This window comes from Oreochromis niloticus, linkage group LG6 (genome assembly GCF_001858045.2).
Source record: "Oreochromis niloticus isolate F11D_XX linkage group LG6, O_niloticus_UMD_NMBU, whole genome shotgun sequence".
NCBI classification, from domain to species: domain Eukaryota; kingdom Metazoa; phylum Chordata; class Actinopteri; order Cichliformes; family Cichlidae; genus Oreochromis; species Oreochromis niloticus.
The window spans coordinates 5,750,633-5,776,354 of NC_031971.2; the positions used below are offsets into that span (position 1 = coordinate 5,750,633).

A 25,722-nucleotide genomic window follows, 5' to 3' on the forward strand; every position below is an offset into this window, starting at 1 on the left:
GATGGTAAAAAAAAATAAAATAAACATTTTAAATCCATTTAATGACAGTAGTGACATACATGTTGGCAAGGTTGGTTGTCATGATAAGAAGGATAAGTGAAAGTTAGTGAAGTGAGTGAAAAATAATCCCATTCCTCTGGCGTGACCTTTTTCTCTGGAAAGAAAATTCACAAATGAACAGCTAAGCTCAGACTGTAATTTTTACTGTGTAATAGGATTAGACTTGGTGTAAAAGCTAATGAGAGACACAAATGTAGATAGACCAGCTTAGGATCTTCATCCTAAATCTCACGGATTCTGTTTTCACTCTGAGATATTAGTTGAAATACCTCAATAGAATTTATTAAATCATCATGACTCAAATTTAGCATGAGTGCAGTGGTAATGACCGAGTGGACATATCTTTTATTACTAAAACATATTTATGGGAATGAAATAATAAAAAATTTATTTTTAGAATCAAATGGCAGATAGAATCAAATAGAATCAAATCTCTCAAAAATAATAATAATTTTAAAACTGTAGACCATATTATGTTTCTTTTTTGCCAGTACTACAGACACCAGCCATGCCACAGTTGAAGCCTTCTTTTATCAGTGATTAGATTACAACACTAGTTTTGATGAGCTTAGTTAAGAATTTTTGCATTAATGAAAAGAAACAGCACCGGAGCCTTTGCATGCTAGCACTGAGAATATACAATGACATGGGTTATAAAAAAGCAAATGCTCTGCAGCAAATCACTAACACTTGTATGTCCAGCCCAGACACACATCTCATTCCAGTCAGGTCAAGAGGATTAATAGCTCAAGGCAGCAAACATTACAGTCATGGCACGACTGTATCAATGAACAGTGTTTTGTTGGAGGGCAGCTGAACTTCTTAACTTAAAGGTTACAACTCTGATTCCAGCAATAGTAAATTTATATCCACACACAGTGTTCTGTTCTTATCCAGTGTCAGATTTCAAGAGGAATAAATGAATGTAATTACCTGTAAAAATGCATATATAGGTCTGTGTAGTCATTTCAGAACAAACTTCACAATATTTAATCAGAGAGGCTATTTGTTGACATTATGCTTTTCTTTCCTTACTTTATAAATTTGATTCTAAGGACAGGCAGCATTCCAACCATAAGTAAGGAGTAAGGAAAATAAACCTGAGGATGTGTTTCTCGTGTCTTTGTTGAGAAATGTTGATAATGATCTTTGTACTTTTGGCCAAGAGTGGAGTCATAATTCCAAACATTGTTGTTGCAACTACTAACAGCATGTGCTTTGTGGTGGATGTCTGTAAAGCTCCTTTTCTCTTTTAGTGACATGCCAAGCTTGGGAATACTGATGGCCTTAGAGAGAATTAGCAGTGACAGCTTTAATAAAGTATCAAACACTAATTAATTCCTAATCTGCCCTAAATTAAAATTAGGATATTATATTATATTTCTTAAAAAAAAAAGAAACACATTTTCACTCCCTTTGCTCATAAAAACTGTCAAAAAACAAAATGCAAAACATAAATCTACCCAAAACTCACATTTGACCCTGGTAGCCCTAAGTACAGTCTTTGGGCCATCTATGAGTTGACTTCTGGTATTCAGATATGATCCAAAATATACATAATATTGGGAAACTGTTATGGGTTGTTTTTTTTGGGGGGGGGGGTTGAATACACCAGGGGGAGGGCTAGTCATAATTGTTTGTGATGAATTGCAAGTGAAAACAATCACAAAACTCAAAAATGAGCACTCTCTAATGCGTGACCACACTCTCAACCTGACAGAAAAGGGGGACTTCATAGCTCTGGATCTTGGAGGGTCGAACTTTCGGATCCTGCGTGTCAAAGTGACACAAGACAAGAAGCAACCAGTTCAGATGGAGAGCCAGATCTATGAGACCCCTGATGACATTATCCATGGGAGTGGGGCACAGGTAACCAAAAATATATGTCTACCATTTTTTAAATGTGTACCTTGTACTTAACATTCGTGTTGTATTCTTCTTATTGAGCCATTCCTCTGTGAAAACACAGCTAAGAAGCAATCAGACATGTTGTTCTCATGTTGTAAATCCTTGTCACACTCTGATGTATTGTAATCACACTTAATTAAGAATATTCAATATCCTACACACGAAGCACAGTTATATTAAGGCCGACTCAACATTCAGTTTGTGTAAAATGATCTTTGTAACACTTGGGAACAATAAGAGCAACGTCAGAACCTAGACTGGCCTACACAGGACTTGTAGACAGCTGGCGGCCATGTTGTAACATGATAACCAAAACATGAATGACTGTCTGAGGCGGTGTGATTGGTTTAGGCCATGACTTACACAGACAGAACAAGACAGATGCTGTTTAGTGAAATGCTGAACGGACAGCTGGTCAGAGAAATGTAATGTGATATATCACAGGTTTGTTAACAAAGACATGCATTTAGATTGTGACTTATTTTATAATATACAACTCTATGAACAGTCTTCATTTTTTATTTCATGCAGGTATACAATTAATCCAATGACTAATAAAAAAATAAAATTAATAGTTTAAAAACGAGTTAAGTCACAAGTCATGGGTCAATATGGGTAGATAATAGCTATTCCTCCAGGATCCAATAATGACTTTTAAAATATGCATGGTTTACAGAAAAACTTAAAGAAAGACTTAAATGTCTGCAGAATCTTTACTGTTCTTTACATATTTTTGAAGCATTTCCTAAGTAAAGTTTCAGGGATATTTATGTAAACTGGCAATTGTACTTTAAAGATGCATTAACTAAGAAAGTGTTACATTTTCGCCAAACTGTAGTTATATCACCTTGAAATTCTAAAAAATGTCTTTTTTTGTGTCTGCAGCTCTTTGACCATGTTGCAGATTGCCTCGGTGACTTCATGGAGAAACAAAAAATCAAGGATAAAAAACTTCCTGTGGGATTCACATTCTCTTTCCCGTGTGCCCAAACCAAACTAGATGAGGTAAACACTTCCAGTTTAAAGGATACCTGTACCACTCACTGTGCTCATTAAACACGTCATCACTACAACCTCAAAATGTATGGCTTGTTTCTTCTGTTAATAGTTTTAGATCAATAGCTCAATAAAGCCCATAGAATTTAACAGTGTAAATTCATCAATGCATTATATTTTATTTTATGTATGTACTGTATTTATTTTAAAGTATCATATTATTGTGTTTATATATATTATAGATAACGTGTTTGGCGATGCTGTGACTGAAATAGTGATGGGCATATATTTGAGATTGCCTTTGCCTGTCTTATAGTAAGTTAAAGTTAGTCTTGTTTTTCAGGCTGTCTTATTAACATGGACGAAGAAGTTTAAAGCCAGTGGTGTAGAAGGCATGGATGTTGTGAAGCTTCTAAACAAAGCTATCAAGAAACGAGGGGTAGGTTTTTGTCTGTGGATTTCTTTTGCAAACATGGATAAGCCATCTGCCAGTTTTTTTCCATTTTGTTTTGAGTTAAACATCACCTTGTTTTTCCAGGACTATCAAGCAGACATCATGGCAGTGGTGAATGACACCACTGGCACTATGATGACTTGTGGATTTGACGATCAGCGCTGTGAAGTGGGAATCATCATAGGTAAAAACTCACAGATTTTTACCCCTGCATTAGGCAAATACAAATGCCTGAGCCAATGACTCTATTAAAGTAGGGGGAAAAACACATCTTGCATTTCACATAATTTGAAATGCCCCTTTTAAACAAATAAATCCTTTTCCCAGGCTTTGGTTACGGTATTTAGCATCTTAAAGCCAACACGTTTTAGGAACCAAGTGTACTTTATCAGCATTTCAAAACATCCCAGGATGTTGAGAATACATTTATATATTAAAAAATCAAGCAAAATAAGTCGGTCTCTCGTCCAAGCTTGGGCAAAAATCACACGAGGTCCAGAGCACTGTACAAAAGCTTGTACACAGTTCTACATGTGGGGGCGCCAAATATTAGAGCTAAATAGCACACTGCATTCTGCTTTGAAGTGAAATAAGAGTTATGTCAGTTGTGCATCCTTTCAGGAACGGGAACAAATGCCTGCTACATGGAGGAACTGCGTCACATTGATCTGGTGGAAGGAGATGAAGGCCGGATGTGCATCAACACTGAATGGGGTGCCTTTGGGGATAATGGGTCCCTAGAGGACATCCGCACAGAGTTTGACCGTGAGATTGACAGAGGATCGATCAACCCAGGAAAACAATTGTAAGATTTCTTTTTCTTTTTTTTAGACTAAAGGAAGATTTTGAAAGTTTAAATATCTTTCAGTAAGTTCCCTTCTTTCAAAATACTGCTGTAGACTTCGATAAGTACAATGCAAGTTAGTTTTTTAAGTTATGCAGCCATAACAGTAAAGGAACTGCATATAATACACAAAAGTATACCGACATGATTAACTTCTTTGGGATCAGTTCTCTTTGTTGTTATTCATTGTTAAATTACTGCACACATGCCACTATAGATAAAATATAGATTTGTCCCTTAGAATACAGTTGAAAAAAAAAAGCATTCGTGTCTGCAGTGGACTATAATTTAGACGAATAGAAATTGTAGCTGTGATACCTTGTATGAAAACACTGTTGTGTTTCTTTCTGATTAGGTTTGAAAAGATGGCCAGTGGCATGTACATGGGAGAACTGGTACGACTCATCTTGGTCAAGATGGCCAAAGAGGGGCTGCTGTTTGAGGGACGAATAACCCCCGAGCTCCTGACGAGAGGAAAGATTGAGACGAAACATGTATCTGCAATTGAAAAGTGAGACATGAAGGAATAAAATAGTTTTTGCACTATTCTTCAACAGAAGGGTTGAGACCTTTTTAATGTACAATACTTGCCATTTTAGGACTAAGGAAGGACTGAAGAAGTGTATGGAAATCCTGACAAGGCTTGGAGTGGAGCCCTCAGAAGAAGACTGTCTGGCTGTGCAGCACGTGTGCACCATCGTATCCTTCCGCTCAGCTAATCTAATATCTGCAACCCTGGGAGCCATTCTTTGTCGCCTAAAAGAGAATAAAGGAGTCGTGCGGCTTCGTACCACCGTCGGCATTGATGGCTCTCTGTACAAGATGCACCCTCAGTGAGTAGGCCATAAAATGGGGACTAAAGGGCGCTTTCCAAAGAATGAAAAATAGGTTTTGACACATTCTAATGCTTACTTGAAAACTCTGTTTTTCCTCATGAGGAAATCTTTTGCTCTCTGATCAGATATGCCCGTCGTCTGCACAAAACCGTGCGTCGCTTAGTCCCAGACTCAGATGTCCGTTTCCTGCTGTCCGAAAGCGGGAGTGGGAAAGGAGCAGCCATGGTGACAGCAGTGGCATACCGTTTAACGGAGCAGGCGCGCCAAATTCAGCAGACTTTGGCAGAATTCCGGTTGAGCAAAAATCAGCTGTTAGAGGTGAAGAAAAGGATGAAGGTGGAGATTGAAAGAGGCCTGAAGAAGGACAGCCACAAGGACGCTACAGTCAAAATGTTGCCCACCTTTGTTCGAAGCACACCGGACGGAACAGGTAACTAAAATGAGACATACATAGAATTGGGTTTTTTTGTTAGTTCAGGTCCAACTCAAAGTCAATCTCAACTATCATTCAGGCCTGTCTGTGTCATATATGAAGGCTAAAGGAAAGTAATGCAGATGGAAATATCAATATCCTTTGATATTGAACTGTTTAGTGTGGTCTATAGTGAAACCATGTGTTATACTCACGAGTGTATTACCTGTAATAAGGCCACCATTGCGTCAGGTAAAATTATTACATGTTTGTAAAATACAATATCGATATTTGGTGAAACAAACAGTTGCATTATTTACCACAATAAAAACTGCATTATTAATAATTAAAGCGAGTATATATGTCATCTCAAAGTAACGACTAAACTACATAATGTATCATGAAACAATCAGTCACTATATGTTTTGTTTTTGGCAATAATAAAAGCAGCGCTTGTGCTGACACAAAAAACATGAGCAAAGTTCACAGCACAAGGAGTCAAACAACATGCTTCAGATATTTAAAAACCCAACATGTTTACCAGGCACAAGCACTGCTTTTAATTATGTATCTAATTAGGTAGTGTATGAGGTGGACTTTGTGGATCTGTTTTGACAAGATTTTCTCAATCCAATTACCAGTAACACTACAAATGGTTAGTTTACGCTGACTCAAGACACAGCTGACGTTTCCTAGATCTCTGTGTTTCTTCCAAAAGGTTTTCTGAAAATAGGTGAATTACCAGACACAGAAGCACACACAAGTAAACAGTGGCCTCACCTTGATAAACTAGCACTACTTATCTGTGATGCCTAATAGCAATTAGTTCATGAAGGTTAACATTTAGACAAATACTTTAAGATTTAAAAGCCAATAATTCTGTGCCTTATATTTTGTCCCTGATTCTCTGTACGCGGCAGTCAAATATAATTGCTATTTTTTAACCACAGAGAGAACAATATTTTGTCTAAATTATAACCAGTAAAACAAATAAAACTTATTCAGAGATGGTAGAAATATGTTTTGTGGCTTCTCTGGCTAATTTCTTTGGCTTTTTTTAACAGAAAATGGTGATTTCCTTGCTCTGGACCTTGGAGGAACAAACTTCCGTGTGCTTCTGGTCAAGATTCGCAGTGGGAAAAGACGATCAGTGGAGATGCATAACAAAATCTATGCCATTCCTATAGAAGTCATGCAGGGCACAGGGGAAGAGGTACTGATCAGTTTTGTGTATTTGTTGCAGGAAACAGGAACAATAATCATGTTTAAATAATTCTCAGTCTTTAAAAACCTAATTCCTTATTCCATGAAAACAGATTAAACATTTAAAACAATTTCTTCTGTTCTCAATATTAATTTCTAGCTACAACAAAATACATTTGAAACGTGCAACTATCCAAACCCAAACCTGCGTTGGTGCCTTAATGAATGGTCTTTGTAACTGATGAAAAAAACACCAAAAGCCATTAGCCTTCCTGACCTTTTCTTTCTATATGATGTCTCTTTCCAGCTTTTTGATCACATTGTGCACTGCATCTCTGATTTCCTGGACTACATGGGAATGAAAAGTGCTCGACTCCCACTGGGTTTCACTTTCTCGTTCCCCTGCCATCAGACCAGCCTGGATGCAGTATGTTCCTTTTTTCCTCAAAGCAGCAACTTTACGTTGCTATCAATCCAGCTACAACTAAATTACCAAGAAGGCAAAGCGTACTGTACAATGTAACGTACACACGTAATGGACACATCCTTGGTTAATAACTAGTTTCTCTGGCATGTTTAGAGAATTGTGAAATGTTATTCAGTCAGATCTAAACATTATTATATTTTAAATCATTACTTATTGTTTTGTTCTCTTCAGGGCATCCTTGTAACGTGGACCAAAGGCTTCAAGGCCACAGACTGTGAGGGTGAAGATGTAGTGGAGCTTCTTCGGGAAGCAATCAAAAGGAAAGAGGTAATCACAGACCAGTTTAATCACAACAACATGAACACTAGTTTATCCACTGGATTTGACAGAAAGCCCATAGATGCCATTATTGTGAAAGGTTTGCTACTAAAAATATGCATCATTTAGTCAAAATGTGTTCAAATACCCTAAAACCGGTAAAATGGTTTCATTCAGTATTGTTAAAAGTATCCCAAATTTAATAGTCATATATGTATATTTTATACCTCTGACTGCTGCTTGGTTATTGTTACAAAGAACAGCAAAACAATAGTCTTTGTTTGGGATATGTGGTGAGAAAAAAAGGCTTTGTATAAGCTGCACCTTTGCATTCTGTATAATGGAGGCACAGTTTGTCCTCTTTCTACCTCAGATTGTTGCTTCTTCAAAAGTGCTGTCCAGGTTCTGACTGACAGCACTCTGAGCAAATAAATGCTTGCCTTCAATGAGCCTCTCTAAGCAGTGTCTTTTAAACAATGAAGTTCAGCTATTTTAGAGCTTAACTGATTTTTTGATATTCATTTATCTACCCAGTAGAGAACTCTTTTGTTATTTTGGTCGTTTAAAATCTCATAATTTAATCTTTGTTTCATGAAAACATTAAAGAATAAGGAAGGTAAAGAATGTGCATATGTAAACCAGCAGACCACCTCATTAAAAACCTTATAGCAAATCCTTAGTAGTAAAGAGGATTGCACATCATATATTCACTCACCAACCACGTCACATGTCCACATAGCTGCTAATCCCAGCATACAGGCATCTTTGCTGTGAACTGCAATTTTACAGTTTCAGCATAAACACACTTAACCCCACCCCATACTGTATAAACCTACAACAGAACAGTAAGCATACGCAACAAATATGACTAATTACTCTCTCTAATAAATGACATTTTTATGAATACAGTTGAGTGTCACTGTTATATGTAGAAAATTCGTAATATCCACATGTTGCCACTTTTGGGTTTCACATATTAATTTTATTCTTTTAGATGGAGAATCCAGTAAGTATTAACCAAAAGTAAATCATTAACTAACAGGTAAAGCGGTGCGAGTCTGGACCTGTTTATTGTTGTTATAGCATGCAATAACACCCAGAAGACATGCAGCTAAGAGCAGAGGTCTGGCAGAGCTCCTGAACCTGACAGCTCTTTGAAACTGCTTGTGTATTTTGTTGTTTTGTCTGTCTGGGAGTGTGGGTGAACTGCATTGTGCTCAGTGTGGCATTTAAGAAGTTGCCAGGTGTGATATTGATTCATCTGTCAAAACAACCATCCAGCAATGTTTAGTAAAAAACATGGACTTAACGCTGCTTTAACATCATCTTGGAAAAGTCTTAAGCAACAGTCACTACCTGCTATTTTTTAGACTGCAGGAAAAAAAAATCTATATGGCTATTAATATAAGTAACCGGATGTAAACACTTCAGTAACATGAGTATGTGCATTTAAAATGTAATGAATATATTCTGGGCATTCTGGACATAATGCACGACGGATTTTTTTAATTGAAATTTGTCTATAACATGGAAAGCATACACTTCTTACTGCATTATACGTGCATGTAATATTATTGTACTGATGTGTAAACAATAATTCTTGTGGTGTTTGTAGGAGTTTGAGCTGGATGTGGTTGCCATAGTGAATGACACAGTGGGGACGATGATGACCTGTGCATATGAGGAGCCCACATGTGAGGTGGGACTGATCGCAGGTGAGTGAAACCCAACCTATAACAAAAATATCTTGCAAGGTTTATGGATGAAAGATGTAGGTAAATATTCATATAACAAAATGATATGTTTATGGATTTATTTTTATTAAGCAAAACTACTTTTCTGTTATTGTGCGCCTTAGCCGAACACTAATCTACAGTTAGAAAAGATTAGTTTTTTCAAAAGCAAAAAAGAAATTTGGTAGTTTTTTTCAGATTTAATAGCCCTGGCTGTCTACACACTCAGGAACGGGCAGCAATGCTTGTTACATGGAAGAAATGAAGAACATTGAGATAGTGCCGGGTACCGAGGGTCGGATGTGTGTCAATATGGAGTGGGGGGCATTTGGAGACAATGGCTGTCTGGATGACATCAGGACAACATACGACCAGGCAGTGGATGAGAACTCACTCAACGAAGGCAAACAAAGGTTAGGATGGTGCTAGTACCCCACTATTTCACATAAATAACAAAATAGCAACACCTGCCACAGTGCTAGACTCTCCCTTTCAACATCTTCATAGTAATACTGAATCAAAGAGCAAACAGAAAAATATATTTAAATGGGGAAAAAAAAGAAAACAAATGGTATCTCTAGTTAAGAGAGCATCTTTACAGCTTACTGACACAGCTGTTTTAATTCTTTTACATCACAGATATGAGAAGATGTGCAGTGGGATGTATCTTGGTGAGATTGTACGGCAGATTTTGATTGATCTGACCAAGCGTGGCTTCCTGTTCCGGGGACAAATCTCAGAGACACTTAAGACCAGGGGCATCTTTGAGACAAAGTTTCTGTCACAGATAGAAAGGTGAGTGAATCATTTCACACTAACATTATTTTTGTAATTATTGGTTAGGGCTGTTTTAATGCTATCAAACAATCATTATATACAAACGATTTATCCAGGAGCAGACATTACAGAATTGTGACTTCCGCAAAATATTCTGTCTGATTTAAAGGTAAAATTAACCCCAACTATATTTTTGAGCATTCAATTCAAACAAGTTGCACTCCATAATATAGGATAAAAAGCACATAAGTTGTGGTTACAGTCTTCAACCACTGCTGGTTTGGACTGATTTTCAACATTAGACGGGGATCAGTTGCTAAAAGAAAAAAAGATCAGTTTCTTCTCTCATAGACCTGTTACTGAATACAGCCAGCTGTTGTGCTCTAAGTGATGTATGCTATGAGATGGATATTCTGACAAATGTGTAAAGTTTACAAAGTTGCACACAGATGTCAAGCCAGGAGACAGAAAAGTAAATTTGGTACATTTACATTTACCACTCTTACCAAACATCACAAGTTAATTCAAATAAAAGTTCAGCACCATCAGTATTTTGTATTTAATAACTACAAAAGAAATGTTTCATTCCAATTAGTACAAATTATATAACTTACATAGTTTAACCATTTTACACAGAATACTGTTTGCTTCATACACCTCCTAGCAGGCATAGGCTTCCACTGACTTTGACAGAATATTATATATTATCTATCTTATGAATTTAGAACATCTGAATATTAGACAAAGCTAATAACACATAAGAAGTAGTCTATATTCCACCTCAGGCAAAAAATGCACTTATTTTGTACTTATTTTTTTAGCTACAATATTATTGTGTGGGGCAGTTTTTAATATTCTGCCCCTACAGAACACCTCCATAACCACACAGTGGTTAAAAAAATAATTTGTCTGATGCAGACTTATTTTCATTCTGTAGCGAAATAAATGAAAACTGAAGTTAAGAAGAAAATGATGAATACCAGAAAGCTAGAAAGAGTTAGTAGAACTGTAAAATATGTGTGTTTATATAAAGCCTGTGGCTTAAACATGCAAAGGATAGGAGCATGAAAACAGCATGAAAACATGTGATTAAGCTGAAGTATTCACCGAAATGCAGTTTCTAGTGAGTCACCACACCTAGAAATGATAAAGGAAGGGGGATGTGAGCGCTTGAGCTTATATACTGTTTAAGCCTACCTTAGCCTCTGGGAACAGCTGTGAGGTATCCAATGACTCTCCTGCTGTTGGCTGACCTCTGACTCTCTCCCCCCTCCCACCTCTCTCCACAGCGATCGTCTGGCCTTGCTTCAGGTCAGAGCGATTCTGCAGCAGCTGGGGCTAGACAGCACCTGTGATGACAGTATTATCGTCAAGGAGGTGTGCGGCACAGTGTCCCGCCGAGCAGCTCAACTCTGCGGAGCCGGGATGGCTGCAGTGGTGGACAAGATCCGTGAGAACAGAGGACTGGACCACCTGGATGTTACAGTGGGCGTGGATGGCACACTCTACAAGCTGCACCCACAGTAAGAGTTGGGATAGGAACACAATAGAGGGCATGTTTGTGTGAAAAGAGACCCGTTCATTCTAAAATGTTACTGTATTTCATCAGTCTGCAAAGAATTACCCAAGATTACCAAACTCACTGGTTTTACAGTAGCACTGAATTATTTATTCAGTCACTGGGATGGAAAAAAACATTCAAAAAGTGATAAAACAAAATGCTGAAGGACCTATATTCAACAAATATACTGGTCTTTTTTTTTTTTTACATTAAATAATACATGTTAGACATTGAAAAGCAAAATAGCCAAGTATTAGTATGTTATAAATCAACTAAATGTACAATCTATCTACATTTCTTATCCTTAAAACACTTTGATCTGCTACCACTTGTGATTCTTTGTGAGGAAGAATCTTTAAGTAAGAAACTATAAGTTTTTTACATAAAAGATTATTTTCTGAAAAGGTACCTCAAGGCTAACATCTTAATTTGGTTGTTTGTTGAGAGGACTACTGGGGGACTGTTTCACTGGGGTTACAAATTAGGAGAAAACTGCACCAATAAAATCCAGAGGACCTCTTTTACCTCCAAGTCCACACTTTCTCGATAGGCCCGAATGAACCTCCTCACACTACTCTGATGCTGCTTCTAGTTGCAAAGTTTGAATAATATGTATGTCTGTCACCTATGCTGGAAAGCAACTGTCATTTCAACCTCAGTAGCAAGCTGCCTCTTAACCACAGTTTCCTCTTGCTCTCTTTTCCTTAGTTTTTCTCGGATCTTCCAACAAACAGTGAAGGAACTCGCCCCCAAATGTGATGTCAACTTCCTGCTGTCTGAGGACGGCAGCGGTAAGGGAGCTGCCCTCATCACTGCTGTGGGCTGCCGCCAGAGGGAGCTAGAGGCCCAGCAACACTGAGCAGCTCTGTCCCATTTGTCCCCAAGAACTACCTGCTGCTCCACCCTGACCTTCACGCACCGCACAGCCTACATCCATTTCCCCTTGGCAGCCGTGACTCCACCTGTGCCCAACTTGGTCCACCTACAGCCAGAGAGATATACTGCATGCAGAGAATTAAAACTCAATATCTAAATATTTATTTATACTGCACCAGATGGTTTATTATTTCCGTGTTTGTACATTTTCCTCAATAGCTTGTCAATAACCTGACAAATCTAAACTCCTTAGGTGTGCAATATTTGTGTACTGCTAGTTTTATTTTTATATGAAGCCAGATATATAATTGTATTTATATAGCTCGGGCCAATTTGAATCCCAGAGGTCATCAAGATTTTGCACCATAGACACAAGTAAATGTCTGCACTTTTTATATGAAAGTTACAGCAGCAACACGTCAATGTAATTTCCCATATGAAGGACCTTCTTGAAGCTGAATGATAACTTGTTTTTACAGGCTCCTTTGGTTGAGAAAAACCAGTTCCAAAAGGGCTCGTCGCAAAGGTTTGAATGCAAGAGTCACGGCTGTTAAAATCTCCCTCATTTTGTGTGCTACATGCTCACACAATGTGTTTGGCTACTAACCCCTTTTTGTGTAACTGTCAGTGTAATTCACATATTCAAATATTCCTACATCACCATACCATTTATTCCTCAAGAGCGGACAAGGTAGAAAAAGCCCCAGAGAAGTGTTAGCCCATCCTATTGCTATTCGTAAACTATTAAACTTTTGGTGTTGTGATGAATACCACTTCTACTCATTGTATGTGCAAACAATAAATGTTTATTGGGCCCCATGAAGAGTGGACATAATGAGCGCTTTTGTGTGTATTTGTAGCTGAGTGTCAGTGTGTCTTACTGTATGACCTGTAGCTTTCAATGTCCAAAGCTCTGTGGAGACTGCATGCCTTACATCAACACAAAGGAGGTTACCGGATCATTTTCTTTCTTTTGCTCTATTTTTTTTTTTTTTTACATCATTATAGATTTGTGATCAACACAGTAAAAAGCAAATTCATTAAATTATATTTTGTTGTGGAGTAAAACCTGTGTCTCATTCTTTAGCTGTCAAACAGGGGCAGAACTTGAAATGCAGATGGTGAAGTTGCTAACAAGCTGACACATAAAAAGTGCATTAAGTTCATCATTCATCTGATAAAAAGGAAGGGCTGTGTCTGTGCCACAGCTCGATAATTATCAACTAGCTTGACTAGATATTTAATAATACCACCACTTTCTCGTGAAATTCTATAGTTTGTCAGAATCATGGTTTGTTTATTTTAAAAAGGCACAAAGAGTTCCTTTACATCAGATAACTTGTGACGGTTTATTTATATGGGCAAAAATCAGGAAGGGTACAGACAAGTTCAAAATAATGTGCTACATGGAGACAATCTGTTATCCCTGACCTTTTATCTGTCATCTATAGCATTTTTAAGGTGTCTCACAACCTATGAGTATTTGTGAATGTTTTTTTTCACACCACAATTTTTGTATTATATGTCTAATATATAGCACATATTTATTACATTATATCATTTTATATTTAAGCTTGCCACACATGATTAGGTGGTGGTGGGGGCTGAACTGGGGGGGAATAACAAAGTGATATTGTCCCACTGGCTGTTCTGTTTTATATAAACGCTCCTTCACACCTTTCCTTGACCTCATTGTCATCAAGGCCAATGTAATGTGATTGGGAAGGGTTAGGACTTTTCAACTGGAACCAGGTACCCACAATGCTTTTAAACCCAGAGAAAGGTTCAGATACTGACCTTTTTTTTTCCCATTTCATGCAAGCGTTTACTGCATGACGAACATTCTTGAGCATGCAGCGCTGCATTAAGGCTGATCTAGGAATCTTGCCCCACCAACTTCAACAAGCCTGTTGGCTTTCTTACTGGGATTAAGTCAGGTAAGTGGAATTCTTGTTGTACAAATGCCCTCAGATACATGCTCATATAAACCGTAAGAAATCGCAATATTTAAACACCTAACTATAAAAGTTAACTTCAAAATCTATCCTCCTGTGATCTGTATAAATATTTGTCTGTATTATATTGTTGCTATTGTTGTGCTTGCTGAATATAATTCATTTAATATTTTGCATTAGTTTCCTTTATTGCCATATGACAAGCCCGTGAATAATGAAAAAAATGAAAGAGTTTAAACAATTGCTGAGTGTTTGCATTTCCTCGAAGCTATTTAGGCGTGTACAGGTATGTTGAACACCCTCTTGTATCTGGACTTTGTCTGCAGGTATTTGTCCTACATTTTTAGGTGCACAAGCCTAGTATAATTAATACCAGAGAAGTGGTGCATGTACATTAGTAGTTGCCGTTCGTGTAGCTTGCGTTATACAATAGAAACTCCACATCCCTTTCTGTGCTTTCTTTATGTGTGTGTATGCGTGTGTGTGCAACTGCGTGCATGTGTATTTGTTACCAGCTCTCATCAGGTTGGGTGCGTTATACGAGGGCTTCCTGCTGCATCCATCTGCCTGAAACTACCAAGAACCGAACTGTCACTGTATTTTTCATTGTAAGTAGTCGCGATTAAATAGCATGCAATGACAGTGTTACAGTAAAACACGTAGGTATAGCCTTAAGAAGCTTTGTGCAGAAAAGGGTGGTAGCCCGTTAGCTGCTGACATGCTAACTTTACTAATTTTTCGCTAGCTAACGCAAGCTAGTAAACTAGCCAGGTTAGCATTCTATTTGAGCGTGGGGGCGAGATTTGATAGCTGCTTATATGTTATGCTAGAAACGTTGCCAGCTGCCGTTATATTCAGTGCTCCACTTTTGTGTTTTATTGGACGTCGAAGCTTTTTTTGCATGTATAAAATTGTGCATTTCATGCAGATTTCCGTGTGGGACTCGAGCGGCTAATATCAACAGCTAACGCTAGTTAACGCTAGCTCGTCGCTGTTAACCTCCTCGCTTGTAGCTGGAGGAAACGTTAGCTGGTCAGTCATCAATTTAATCGAGCTATCAGTTACACATTTAAGTAACAAGTGCTATTAATTATCCACCCATATTGCCCCGCTATTCCTGCGCATGTTTAGCTCAATCAACGGTGTAATTAACTCTGATGTTGCGTTACCGGCCACCTACTGTGCAAGATAGCCACATATACTGACCCGGGGAACCATTGGACTCGCGCACGGCACGTGCTGTCGGTTGACCAAAACAGGTGTGCCAGATGATGCACGCGACTAATTTGATGATGGATTATTAGCTGCTCAATTGTTACTCAGCCACCTTTCGTTACGGCTGGATTAACTAGTTCCAACATGAAACGAGTCACTGAGCACAATATAATTAAGGGCTATAGTTGAGGATTATTAGTATAATTTGTGAATGATTTATTTGAAATCATGAAATTCTATTATTAATATCTGCAAAGGTTTTAGAAAATGTGAAAATGGGCATTGCAATTCAACGACTTTTAGGAAAACATTTCAGGTTTCCTCTTTGTTCAACAATCCCCAAACAAAGAATGTTAATTTTGATTAATCTAATGTAAAGACAAGTTCTGTGTTTTTTTTATATTTGAGTTGCAATTGAATAAATGAACATTTTTGACATACATATATAAAAAAAGCATGTTTTTGCACTACTGAAAACTTTATATAAGTGCTTAGTGTTTAATTGCTTTTGTTATGGTTTATTTCAGCAGGTTTTAACAGAGGTTAACGTTCTGGTGGAAACAGCCACTTGACATTGCCCACACTCAGGACAACGAAGGCAGCTCCTCATACCCTTAGGCATATCAGAGAAGCAGTTTGTAAACATTCATCAGACTCATGACTGTTTGAGAGGACACGGCCCCACCGTGGCCCATGCACTGTATCCATTTCCCTCCCTGTCCTCCTTATCCCTCAAGCTGACGCAAAACCCCAGACACCTACCCCCCCTCCCCCACCCCCACTCCCATCCGGTTCCCAGTGATTCGCCTCCTCCTGCCATGGTGTCCGGCACAGAGACTGTGCACTACATCCACCTCCACAACTCCAGCCAATCAGTGCTGGAAGCCCTTCGCACACAACGGCGCGAGGGCCTCTTCTGCGATGTGACCGTGCGAATACACGATGCCTCCCTGCGTGCCCACGCCTGCGTCCTGGCAGCCGGTAGCCCCTTCTTCCAGGACAAGTTGCTGCTCGGTCATTCTGAAATCTCTGTTCCGCCACTGGTGCCCGCTGAAACCGTGAAGCAGCTTGTAGACTTCATGTACAGTGGCTCGCTGGTGGTGCTGCAGTCACAGGCCCTGTGCATCCTCACTGCCGCCAGCATCCTGCAAATTAAGACGGTCATTGATGAGTGCACTCAGATCATCTCTCAGAGGAAGGCAGCGGCAGGGGCAGCAAGTGCTGCAGCAGCAGCCGCGGCGGCGGCTGCTGCTGGAGGAGGAATGCTTGGAGGGGTCCTCCCTAAACAAGAGGAGCGTGGCGGGGGGAAAGGGAGAGAGAGCGGCAGCAGTGGAAGCTGTTCTGTTAGTGGCGCTGGTGGGGGTGGGGGTTACGCCAACTTCTCTAATTTCATGGCTGAATGTGGAGGTGGTAACATGGCCGGTGGGTTAGGGGGTGCCAACGTTAGCGTCAGTGAGAGCGGCCCAGGCCCAATGGATCAAGCTAACACTGTAAGCCTGATGGCACTTGGAGACATGGGCCCCGGTGCCATGTGTGGTGGTGACGCAATGGGCACCGGGGGAGGTGCAGTCCTCATGAAGCAGAGCTCAAGCTGTACTCAGGACGTAAGGTACAAGCTCCGAGACCTGTTGGCACAGACGGCCAATGGAGCCAGCACAAGTAGCACAGGGAACCTCTCAGCGGGCTGCAGCTCCGGCGTGGCCAGTGTGGACAGCATTGGCAGGGACAGCCTCCGCGGCAACACAACTGACCTCTCTGATGACCTTGTGGGGATAGACCGATACAGTGAAGAGGAGGACTTGGATGGGAGAGACAGGGGAAGAGATGGAGATAGAGACAGGGGGGCGAGCCACAGCCGCAAGCAGAGGCAGCCGCTAAGACTCCAGGTAGGGGGATAAGGGGAATGGTTGCTATGGTTACAGTTTTCAGGCATGCAGAGCTGCAACGTTTTCGTTTTCTTTCTTTTTATGCTTTTCCCTCTTCTCACACTGCATTGGCGTATATCGCTGAGATGTTTCTGCACTTTTCACAGTTGGATCTCTCGCCTAAACTTCAGCAGTAATTGCCTTGTTGATAATCTATGGACTTCTGCATATTGACTGTAGGTTATTCAACTTATCAGAACCTGCTTGAAGGGGCTGTAGCTGGGGCAGTGGTTGCTCTTCTTATAGACTTTTTGTTGCTTTTTAGCTCCAACTACTGATCTAAGGGTATTTCTTTACTACTTGAAATTGAAATGGACCCATCTTCTTTTTTTCTCCCTAGGTGCTGGGAGGAGAGGGAGTAGTGGTGAAGGATGAAAGCGTACAGGACGCAGATGGGACTGTCTATGCCTTGGAGGATGGGAGACGAGATCAAGAGCAGGAGGGCTCCCAGGAATCCATGGCAAGCTTTGGACAGGTATGTTAAATCAGAAGTGAATAAAAAAAGAACTAAAATGAAGAAAGAAAAAAACCAGCTCCACCTGCACTGAATGTTTCAATAATTTATCTACTATACAAGGAGAAGCATGGCATTCAGAGTATTATACATATTGCAGATGTGAAGTGATGGTCTTTGATTTTTTTAGAGAAATATTTTGGTACATTATCTTCCCTTTTGCCTCAGAAAAGCCTTATTGTAGTACATTTGAACTCCGCATTTGTGCCAGAAGTCCTGAAATAAGTAGACGGGAAAACGTGGTGGAGCAGATTTATGCCGCAGCCTGCTGTACCCTGCAGTCTACACAAGGAACATCTGCCACACAGTCAGAAAGATTCAGCCCTACTTGTCAGTTTTGCTGCAGATTGTCACGTTTGGAGATAAAATCATCTACTCAGTTTAGTCAAAGACGCAGCATGTGATCGTCACTTAACCCAACATTGCCTGAATAATATAATCTTGTCTTTGAGCAATGTGTGAAACGGGCTCTTGCTTTCATCCCTGCAGACATTATTTTTCTTATTTGTCCTCCTCATGTCTATGACGGTTAAAAGGCAATTGCTCAGCTGTGATTGTAGCCATGTTTACATGTAAGATGAGCGCTCAGAGAGAAAGTTTGAATCTGGAGAAGCTATCCTACTTTTTTCCTCTTGCACAGTGCACCACTGCTCCCTGCCACTCTGAACGCTCCCTGCTCGCTCACCCAGTGAACAGAGTAGAGCGAGAGAGCTGTTCCTGTTCCATTCGAGCAAGATGTTGTTGCAAAGCAGGAGGATAAAAATATGAGTATGGAAAGTGGTTAAATTTCTGCAACAATAACGGGAACCAAAGCATGACGATAACTGCAGTGAGTGCAATAGATGTGGTTAGCAAGCTGAGATATACATGCATACCCACTGAACAAATATCTGAATAGTAGAATATTTGGCCACAGCCCTAGAATGCGTGCAAAATGCTGTGTTACATTTCAGCTGGCCACATGCCACCTGGAGGTGTTATTGCTAGTCATCAGTTGTAAATGATGTCTGATCCCACATTTTTAAGAAAAATCAAATATATATCTGATATATTCAAAGGTCATCTTGGTCCGATATCTCAAATTCTGTGACAAAATTCTGCAGATGGGTCTGTTATCTGCAAGGACGTAAATAAAGCCTGTGCAGTAGAGATTCTTGAAGAACTTCCAGAATGTGTAAGACTGTCTGTTTTAAGTAGGTTAGCAGTACTAGTGCTAGTACGGTTCTTCACTTCCTTTTATTAGAAGTAGTGTTAATGTTTGACTTCTTTGTCTACCGTGTTACCCTCACTGTGTGTGCTATGGTACCTTTACAGGATGCACCGAGGTTGTTAGCAGCTCTGCATGCTCTTCTGTTCAGTCCACCACCTATTCATACACATATCTCACTCTGGTAAAAGCAAAACATATATTCCACTCTGTTATTTCTCGATTATTACTCAGATGTAGTAACAAGAGTTTGGGTATTTTCCACTTTTAAGAAAATCATGGCAGGGGTAAACAGACTAGAATAGCACTCACATGTACAATGAAATTATGGGCTGCAAGTGCAAATCATTATAACTCTTATCGTAATCCCAACATTGACATTATTGTTTTAAACATTTGGCCCTAGTTACTGGAAACTGTAATGCATGGCACTATTGCATCATCATACAACATGTACCACCACAGATAAGAAGATACCAGGCCACCTAAGTAGCATGTGAAACTCGATCAGCCTCTCAGACAAACAGAAAGTTACTGCTGGTATGACTCATGTTGGCATTTCGTGCTTCTTTACATTGACGTGGATGATCTTCCCAGCCAGGTCTAACTACTTCCAGTGAAACTGCTGTTATGACAGTCATTAGTCTGACTGGTTGGACTGTCATGTAGGATATCTTGTCAGCATCTGCTCGCCTGCACCTGTAACATGGTAGACTTATAAACAATATAAAGAAAACTGGCTGTATATTTAGGTAATGAGGGATGTGGTTTGCCTACACAGAAAGTCTTTTACTTGCGTAATGTGTGTTACATGAAAAAGATAATCTTGTTTCCTTCAAAGCAGTGGCATAAAGGCATGACTTTTATTTGAACTATATGCCCGTATAGATGACCAAAAGTCTAATTTTAGGTTTGCCTTTACATTCCTTTGATGATATGTGCTGTCTGCAGAGCTGCAGAGATGTGAACCATCCGACCCTTGAACTGATGGCAAAACAAGCAAAATTTCTCATGTTAAATAGTCTTTTTTTAGCTTGTTCTTTTATTTGTTTTTGTTTTTTATCTATGTTTGTGTTTTTGTGTTTCAGGATTTCTATGATGAGCAGGGCGTGTTTTCAGAGAGTTTTTGGCCCCAGAGTGAGCCTCCTCAAGCCATGGCTTTTAACCCCAGAGGAAGGGTCAATAAACCACTGACTCCACCTCCAACCACCCAGGCCATCAACAACCAGGTCAGTGCTTCAGTCAAATTCACGAGGGGTGTACTAGGAAGTAAGATTAATGGATTAGTGACGTCTGTCGAGCTTTCTGTATCACCGAAGTGGCTTTTTTACCTGGCTTAATAACCATGGCAACTTATGCTCAACACATAACCTCAAGAGCAGGTTGCGGTCAGCGTTTCAGCTTAAAATTGGCTGGACGTGTACTAATTGTTTTATTTACAGCATTTTTTTTAAAGTGTGTTATATTATCCAGTGGGGAATATGTTTTATATGTGCAAGTTGTTAAGCCTTACTTTACTAACATCACGAATGAAGCCCAGAGTGCACATTGCATTTTCATTGGAATGTGCATGTATTCAGAAAAAATGTATAAATGTTTTTATTCTTGATTGTAATGATAGAATGGCGTGAAACAGCCTTTTTGTGTGTATGTTGGACCTAAAAACAAAACTGGAGCGCAAACCTAGAATGAATCTATTCACCATTTTCTGAGTAAACAATTATGCAGTTAAATGAGGAAATAATGAGCGGCTTAATTGTTAATGAAAATAATAATTTCTCCTCCACATTTCATATATAAATAAATCATTGTAATTGCAAAAGTTACAAAATAATTGAATTGTAAAAGTTGAAGCGTCTTAAATGTGAAGCACTAATCTTATTAAATGATGTTTGCATTGAGGCAGGAAGTGAGATGATTGACGGAGAGTAGATTTTAACGCAATGCAGCACTAAGAAAACACACACACACACACTCAACCAACACAGAACAACAGAAACACAAATAAAAGCTTCAATTGGGCTGTATATTTTTTTTCAAGCTCCAGCCTACACACTTTGATTGACGGGTGTGCTGACTTTGAAAATGAAAATGCACAAATGGCCTGCATAGACAATGATTTTATTTTTTTTCAAGGACGCAACAAACAAAGTAAAAAGGAAAATGAAACATCATAACATACCAGACTGTAACATACCATTTCTACATATATATGCTCAAATCAGGCCTTCTTAAAATTCTGATGATGGAGTGGGTTCAGTCACATGTCAGCTCCTTAAATTGGCAAATGGAAACACACACCTGTCAAACAATTTGTACCATATTTACTGATGGTCTGTGCTAGCACAACACTCTTTAGGCATTGAAAAAATGACGGTGTGTTTTCTAAAGAGGCATGGTGTGTTTTGTGGCTGGAAGGCGTGGACACGGATATTTCTGAAGATGGATTTATTGCATATGTGTATAGAAGTGGAGCTTCCAAGGTGCAATATTTGGGGAGGAGTAGTTTCAAATGAGCCATGCAAACGTGACTTAGAGAGGTTTGTGGCAAACACCTTTGTAAAACACACCTCTGGAGAAACTTTAAAAAGGGAAAATAAACAAATGAGAAAAAAATGTGCATTCACGCTATCTAACCTTTTTGTGGGTTAGATAGTCAGACACAGTCCTGTGCTCCACCTGAGTTGTCAGATCTTTTGTTTTTTCCAGAGAACTGTTGGGCAAGTCAACACTGATTCTGTTTCAGCTGACTATTCCTCTCATGTGCACAGTGTCCAGAGAGAAGCACATGTGTAAAAGCTGCTGTTGTTTTGTTTGGATCTTCTTTTGTCCTGCTGCACTTGGTAGAATGGCGGTCGTTATTGAAATGAACCAGCTATTGTTTTTATTAGCAGTATATGTAGTTGATTAGTCCTAAATATTATCAGTTGTATTCGGAAATGTTCATCCAGAGCAAATGGTCTGTATCATGTTCCTTCACAGCTTCTGTTCCAGTACCCAGTGAGCCAGTCGCAGCCAGCTCCGTTCTATGTGGGCGGGCCCATGGGTGGGATTGACACGATGGCGGGGACAGAGCCCAGTCAGCAGGCTCCACCCCCAGCACCAATGACCCCAGCTCCACCACCCTCCACCTCTTCCTGTTCCGCAGGGCCCTCACCCTCCTCCCAGGGATCTGAGACCTCGTTCGACTGCACGCACTGTGGCAAATCTTTACGTTCCAGGAAGAACTACAGCAAGCACATGTTCATCCACTCGGGTACGTTCACGTCAAAGTAATTGATCAGCTGCATGTATGTTACACAAGTATGAAGAGGACAAAGATTAATTGCATAGTATGAAGTCTTGCATCTCCATAACGCCAGCTTTCACCTCATTATCATCTGCTATTGAGGTCAGCATAAAGGTAGAGACTTGTATTTCAGGATAATCTCTCTAATGAATAGACATGTTTCTAACCCAGAATTCTTTGTGTCGTATTAAAAGAATTGTAAAATATTTATATGAACAAAAGGCAAACAGAAAATGATTCACTTGTATTGGCAAGACTGTTTCTGGGGATGGTTTTATAAGTATGCTTCTGCACATGTCTGGCTCCACAGGTCAGAAACCTCATCAGTGCTCCATCTGCTGGCGCTCCTTCTCCCTGCGGGACTACCTCCTCAAACACATGGTGGTGCACACTGGCGTCAGGGCCTTCCAGTGCACCATGTGCGGCAAGCGTTTCACCCAGAAAAGCTCGCTAAATGTGCACATGCGCACCCACCGTGCCGAGCGCACCTTCCAGTGCAACGTGTGCCACCGGGCCTTTACTCACCGTACCTTGCTGGAGCGCCATGCCCTGCAGCACGCCCACCACGCCCCGCAGACCCCAGGTCAAGGCCAGGGGCGTGGAGCCGACATGACCTCACCTACCAAGCACAGCCCTCCAGCTATGGGAGGGCACTCAGGTATGGCTGGCGCGGCTGGCATGGTTGGCAGTATGGCCAACATGCCGAGCCACGGAGCTTCCTCCACCTAGAGAGAGGGGGGAAGGAGAGGGGGGGGGGTGTAAGGTGGTTTATGATCCCATTCCTTGAATCAACAATTTGCTCCTAACAGCCTTGTTGATCTTTTGTTCTGATGGAAAGAGCGCCATTTTAGCTTAATACCATTTTCAGTCAGGGCTCCTACACAGGACTAGAACGCCTTTTAAGAAAGAAAACAAAAAAGTACTCTTAAGGGTATTTTTGAATTGCACAGATATTATGGGAAAATCTGGCTGGAAAAAAAGTCCTTTTCTAGAAACCCATTTGACCTAGTTGTAGCTGTAATTCGTGTTGTCACATCAGTTCCTGTGAGGACTAACCATAAGCTTATAGAGCAACGTCACAATAATCATGCCTTGTTGAATAGCCATGTTTCTTCTTTTTTTTTTTAATAACTGAGACTTGTGTAGGAGCCCTGTTTTGAAAAGACCAGAGAGTCACCAAAGAGGTTAGGAAAACTGAACAGGGTTTGGGAGTGGGTGAGGCTAAGGAAAGTTGTAGCGTTTCTTTTTTTTTTTCTAGGTGGAGGTGAGGGTGGACTAACATTTGGAGTTTTAAGGAGATGCAAGTTAGGGAAACAGGGAAGGATAGGTCGGTCAGGGCGGTGAGTTTACCAGGTTTCATTCACTTTCAATTCATTTAAATGAAGTTTGTGTCAGTTCATGCAAATTACCAAAACATAAGCATGTAACCATAACCCAATGTGGTTGTCCAATGGGGATGAATCTTTGAAGCAGCAGATTGGAAAAGTGCTTGAGGGTTTTTTTTTATTTAGTGCTTAAATGTGCTGCTATAAAGTCAATATTACAAAAAAAGGAAAAATTAAAATAAAGTAATAAATTGTTAGAAAACAGTGAATGTGCTACATGTGAGCACAGAGTTGGAGAAACTAACCCGATGCAAACGGCTAGCAGAAGTTTAGCTAGCACTTTAGCATAAAAGCTAACAGTTAAACACAGTCTCAGTTGCGTCTTTTTTTCTAATTGGTTTTAAATCAGCATTTAAAAGTTTCTATAATTCCGTTAGCTATTTGGCTAATACTAAAAGCTAATGATAGCATTAGCCACATTTAGCTACGCTAGCATGTACAACAGTACATTCAAGGAACAGTTGAAGTTATTTGCAAGCAATTGACCCTGTGCACGAGAAAATGCTAACTTCCTGGTTTGAGACCGGATGTGGGGTTGTACATTTCCGGTAGCTTTACTTTGCGGTCAATCGCTACTGCGAAGATATACTCCAAAATCATGTCCAAAACTCGAAAACGGAAAGATCGCGTTAAGTTACAAAGAGGAGAAGGTGGGAACACTCACCACTGTTGTGTCATAAAAAAATCTAATGATCAATTTTGACGTTTAAAGAGTTTAGATCAATCAGTTGTTTACATCACTCAACACAAGCAGAACTGCATTACTGCATGCAGAAGACATTTAAACAGCCAAATGTTCAGCATTCAAACTACAGGTGAACAATAGTCAAACCAGATGTTTCCCCATTATGTCGATATCAGCTAGTCAAGTACACACCTACACAGCATGTTAACAAACCATGAAAAAAAGCCACACAAAAAAATGAACGATTGCTGGTAAGGGTTTCTCTACATTAGTATTTACGAAGGGTGTGTTGTGACTTACCTTCAAAATTACAGTGGTCCCTCGCTATAACGCAGTTCACCTTTCACCTCGCTGTTTCGCAGATTTTTAGTGCAAGTTTGCATGCTTTTTTTTTTTTTTTTTACATCACATTGTGTCCTGCGTCCTGATCGCTGCAGACGATCTCCTCCGTGACGTCTCTCCTGTACAGTACAGAATCGCTGCATCGATTGCTAGCAGTGTGACTCTGAAGTGCAGTACTGTATGTCCACGATGTCCACACGTCAAAAAATAAAACTGGCTACTTGATTTCACCCATCGCTGGTTATTTTTAGAACATAACACCCGCGATAAACGAGAGACAGCTGAGAAATATAACATTTGAATCCCTTTTCTCTTTTGCTCTGAGGTTCGGGGGGAAAATATCGACAAGTCGATGAACATCATTTACAGATATATTGGGTAAATGCCCAAAACATCTATAGAAATGTAAATCGCCGCTTGATTCATTCATTTGCTTAACTTGTTTTGGACCGTAAACAAGGCGCGAATAGGACACCGGAAACAAAGCTCCCCACAGGAGTTTCCGCACCAGAAGTAGCATATGCTAACGTGCACATAGTCAATATTCAGAAAATTATCACTTCTTTCTCTGCTGTTTAACTACCATTTGTGATGGTAATGTTTTTTGTTTGTTTTTTTTCATCAAAGTCAAGATTGACTTTCTATATAGTTTTATATAGCATAACGTCTTACCTGGAACTTCTACATTTATGGTTTGGTTTAGTGCATTACTTTAGATCAAGTTAGACAATAATAGAAAAAATAATAATTTAAACAATTTAAGAGCACTGACGTTGATTTAAAAATAATCAACAAGTGTT

At 39.8% G+C, this 25,722-nt stretch overlaps 2 protein-coding genes across 2 annotated transcripts; both read left to right on the forward strand.

Moving 5' to 3' along the window:
• The first annotated feature begins 1,752 nt into the window (after positions 1 to 1,752).
• hki (hexokinase-1) lies at positions 1,753 to 13,473 on the forward strand. Its single transcript, XM_019360229.2, is given in 17 exon segments — positions 1,753 to 1,929; positions 2,854 to 2,973; positions 3,308 to 3,403; positions 3,503 to 3,602; positions 4,040 to 4,223; positions 4,618 to 4,773; positions 4,862 to 5,095; positions 5,224 to 5,528; positions 6,575 to 6,723; positions 7,021 to 7,140; positions 7,372 to 7,467; positions 9,074 to 9,173; positions 9,468 to 9,538; positions 9,540 to 9,604; positions 9,831 to 9,986; positions 11,258 to 11,491; positions 12,238 to 13,473. Coding segments are annotated over 17 exon segments (2,514 nt in total). The 3' UTR covers positions 12,389 to 13,473.
• Positions 13,474 to 13,986: 513 nt separating this feature from the next.
• Positions 13,987 to 23,977, forward strand: zbtb45 (zinc finger and BTB domain containing 45). The gene is made up of 6 exons (XM_019360393.2): positions 13,987 to 14,968; positions 16,103 to 17,461; positions 17,841 to 17,975; positions 20,310 to 20,450; positions 22,204 to 22,477; positions 22,821 to 23,977. Exons 2-6 carry the CDS (start codon positions 16,394 to 16,396, stop codon positions 23,237 to 23,239), a joined length of 2,037 nt encoding a protein of 678 aa, XP_019215938.1. The 5' UTR covers positions 13,987 to 14,968; positions 16,103 to 16,393; the 3' UTR covers positions 23,240 to 23,977.
• Positions 23,978 to 25,722: the final 1,745 nt, after the last annotated feature.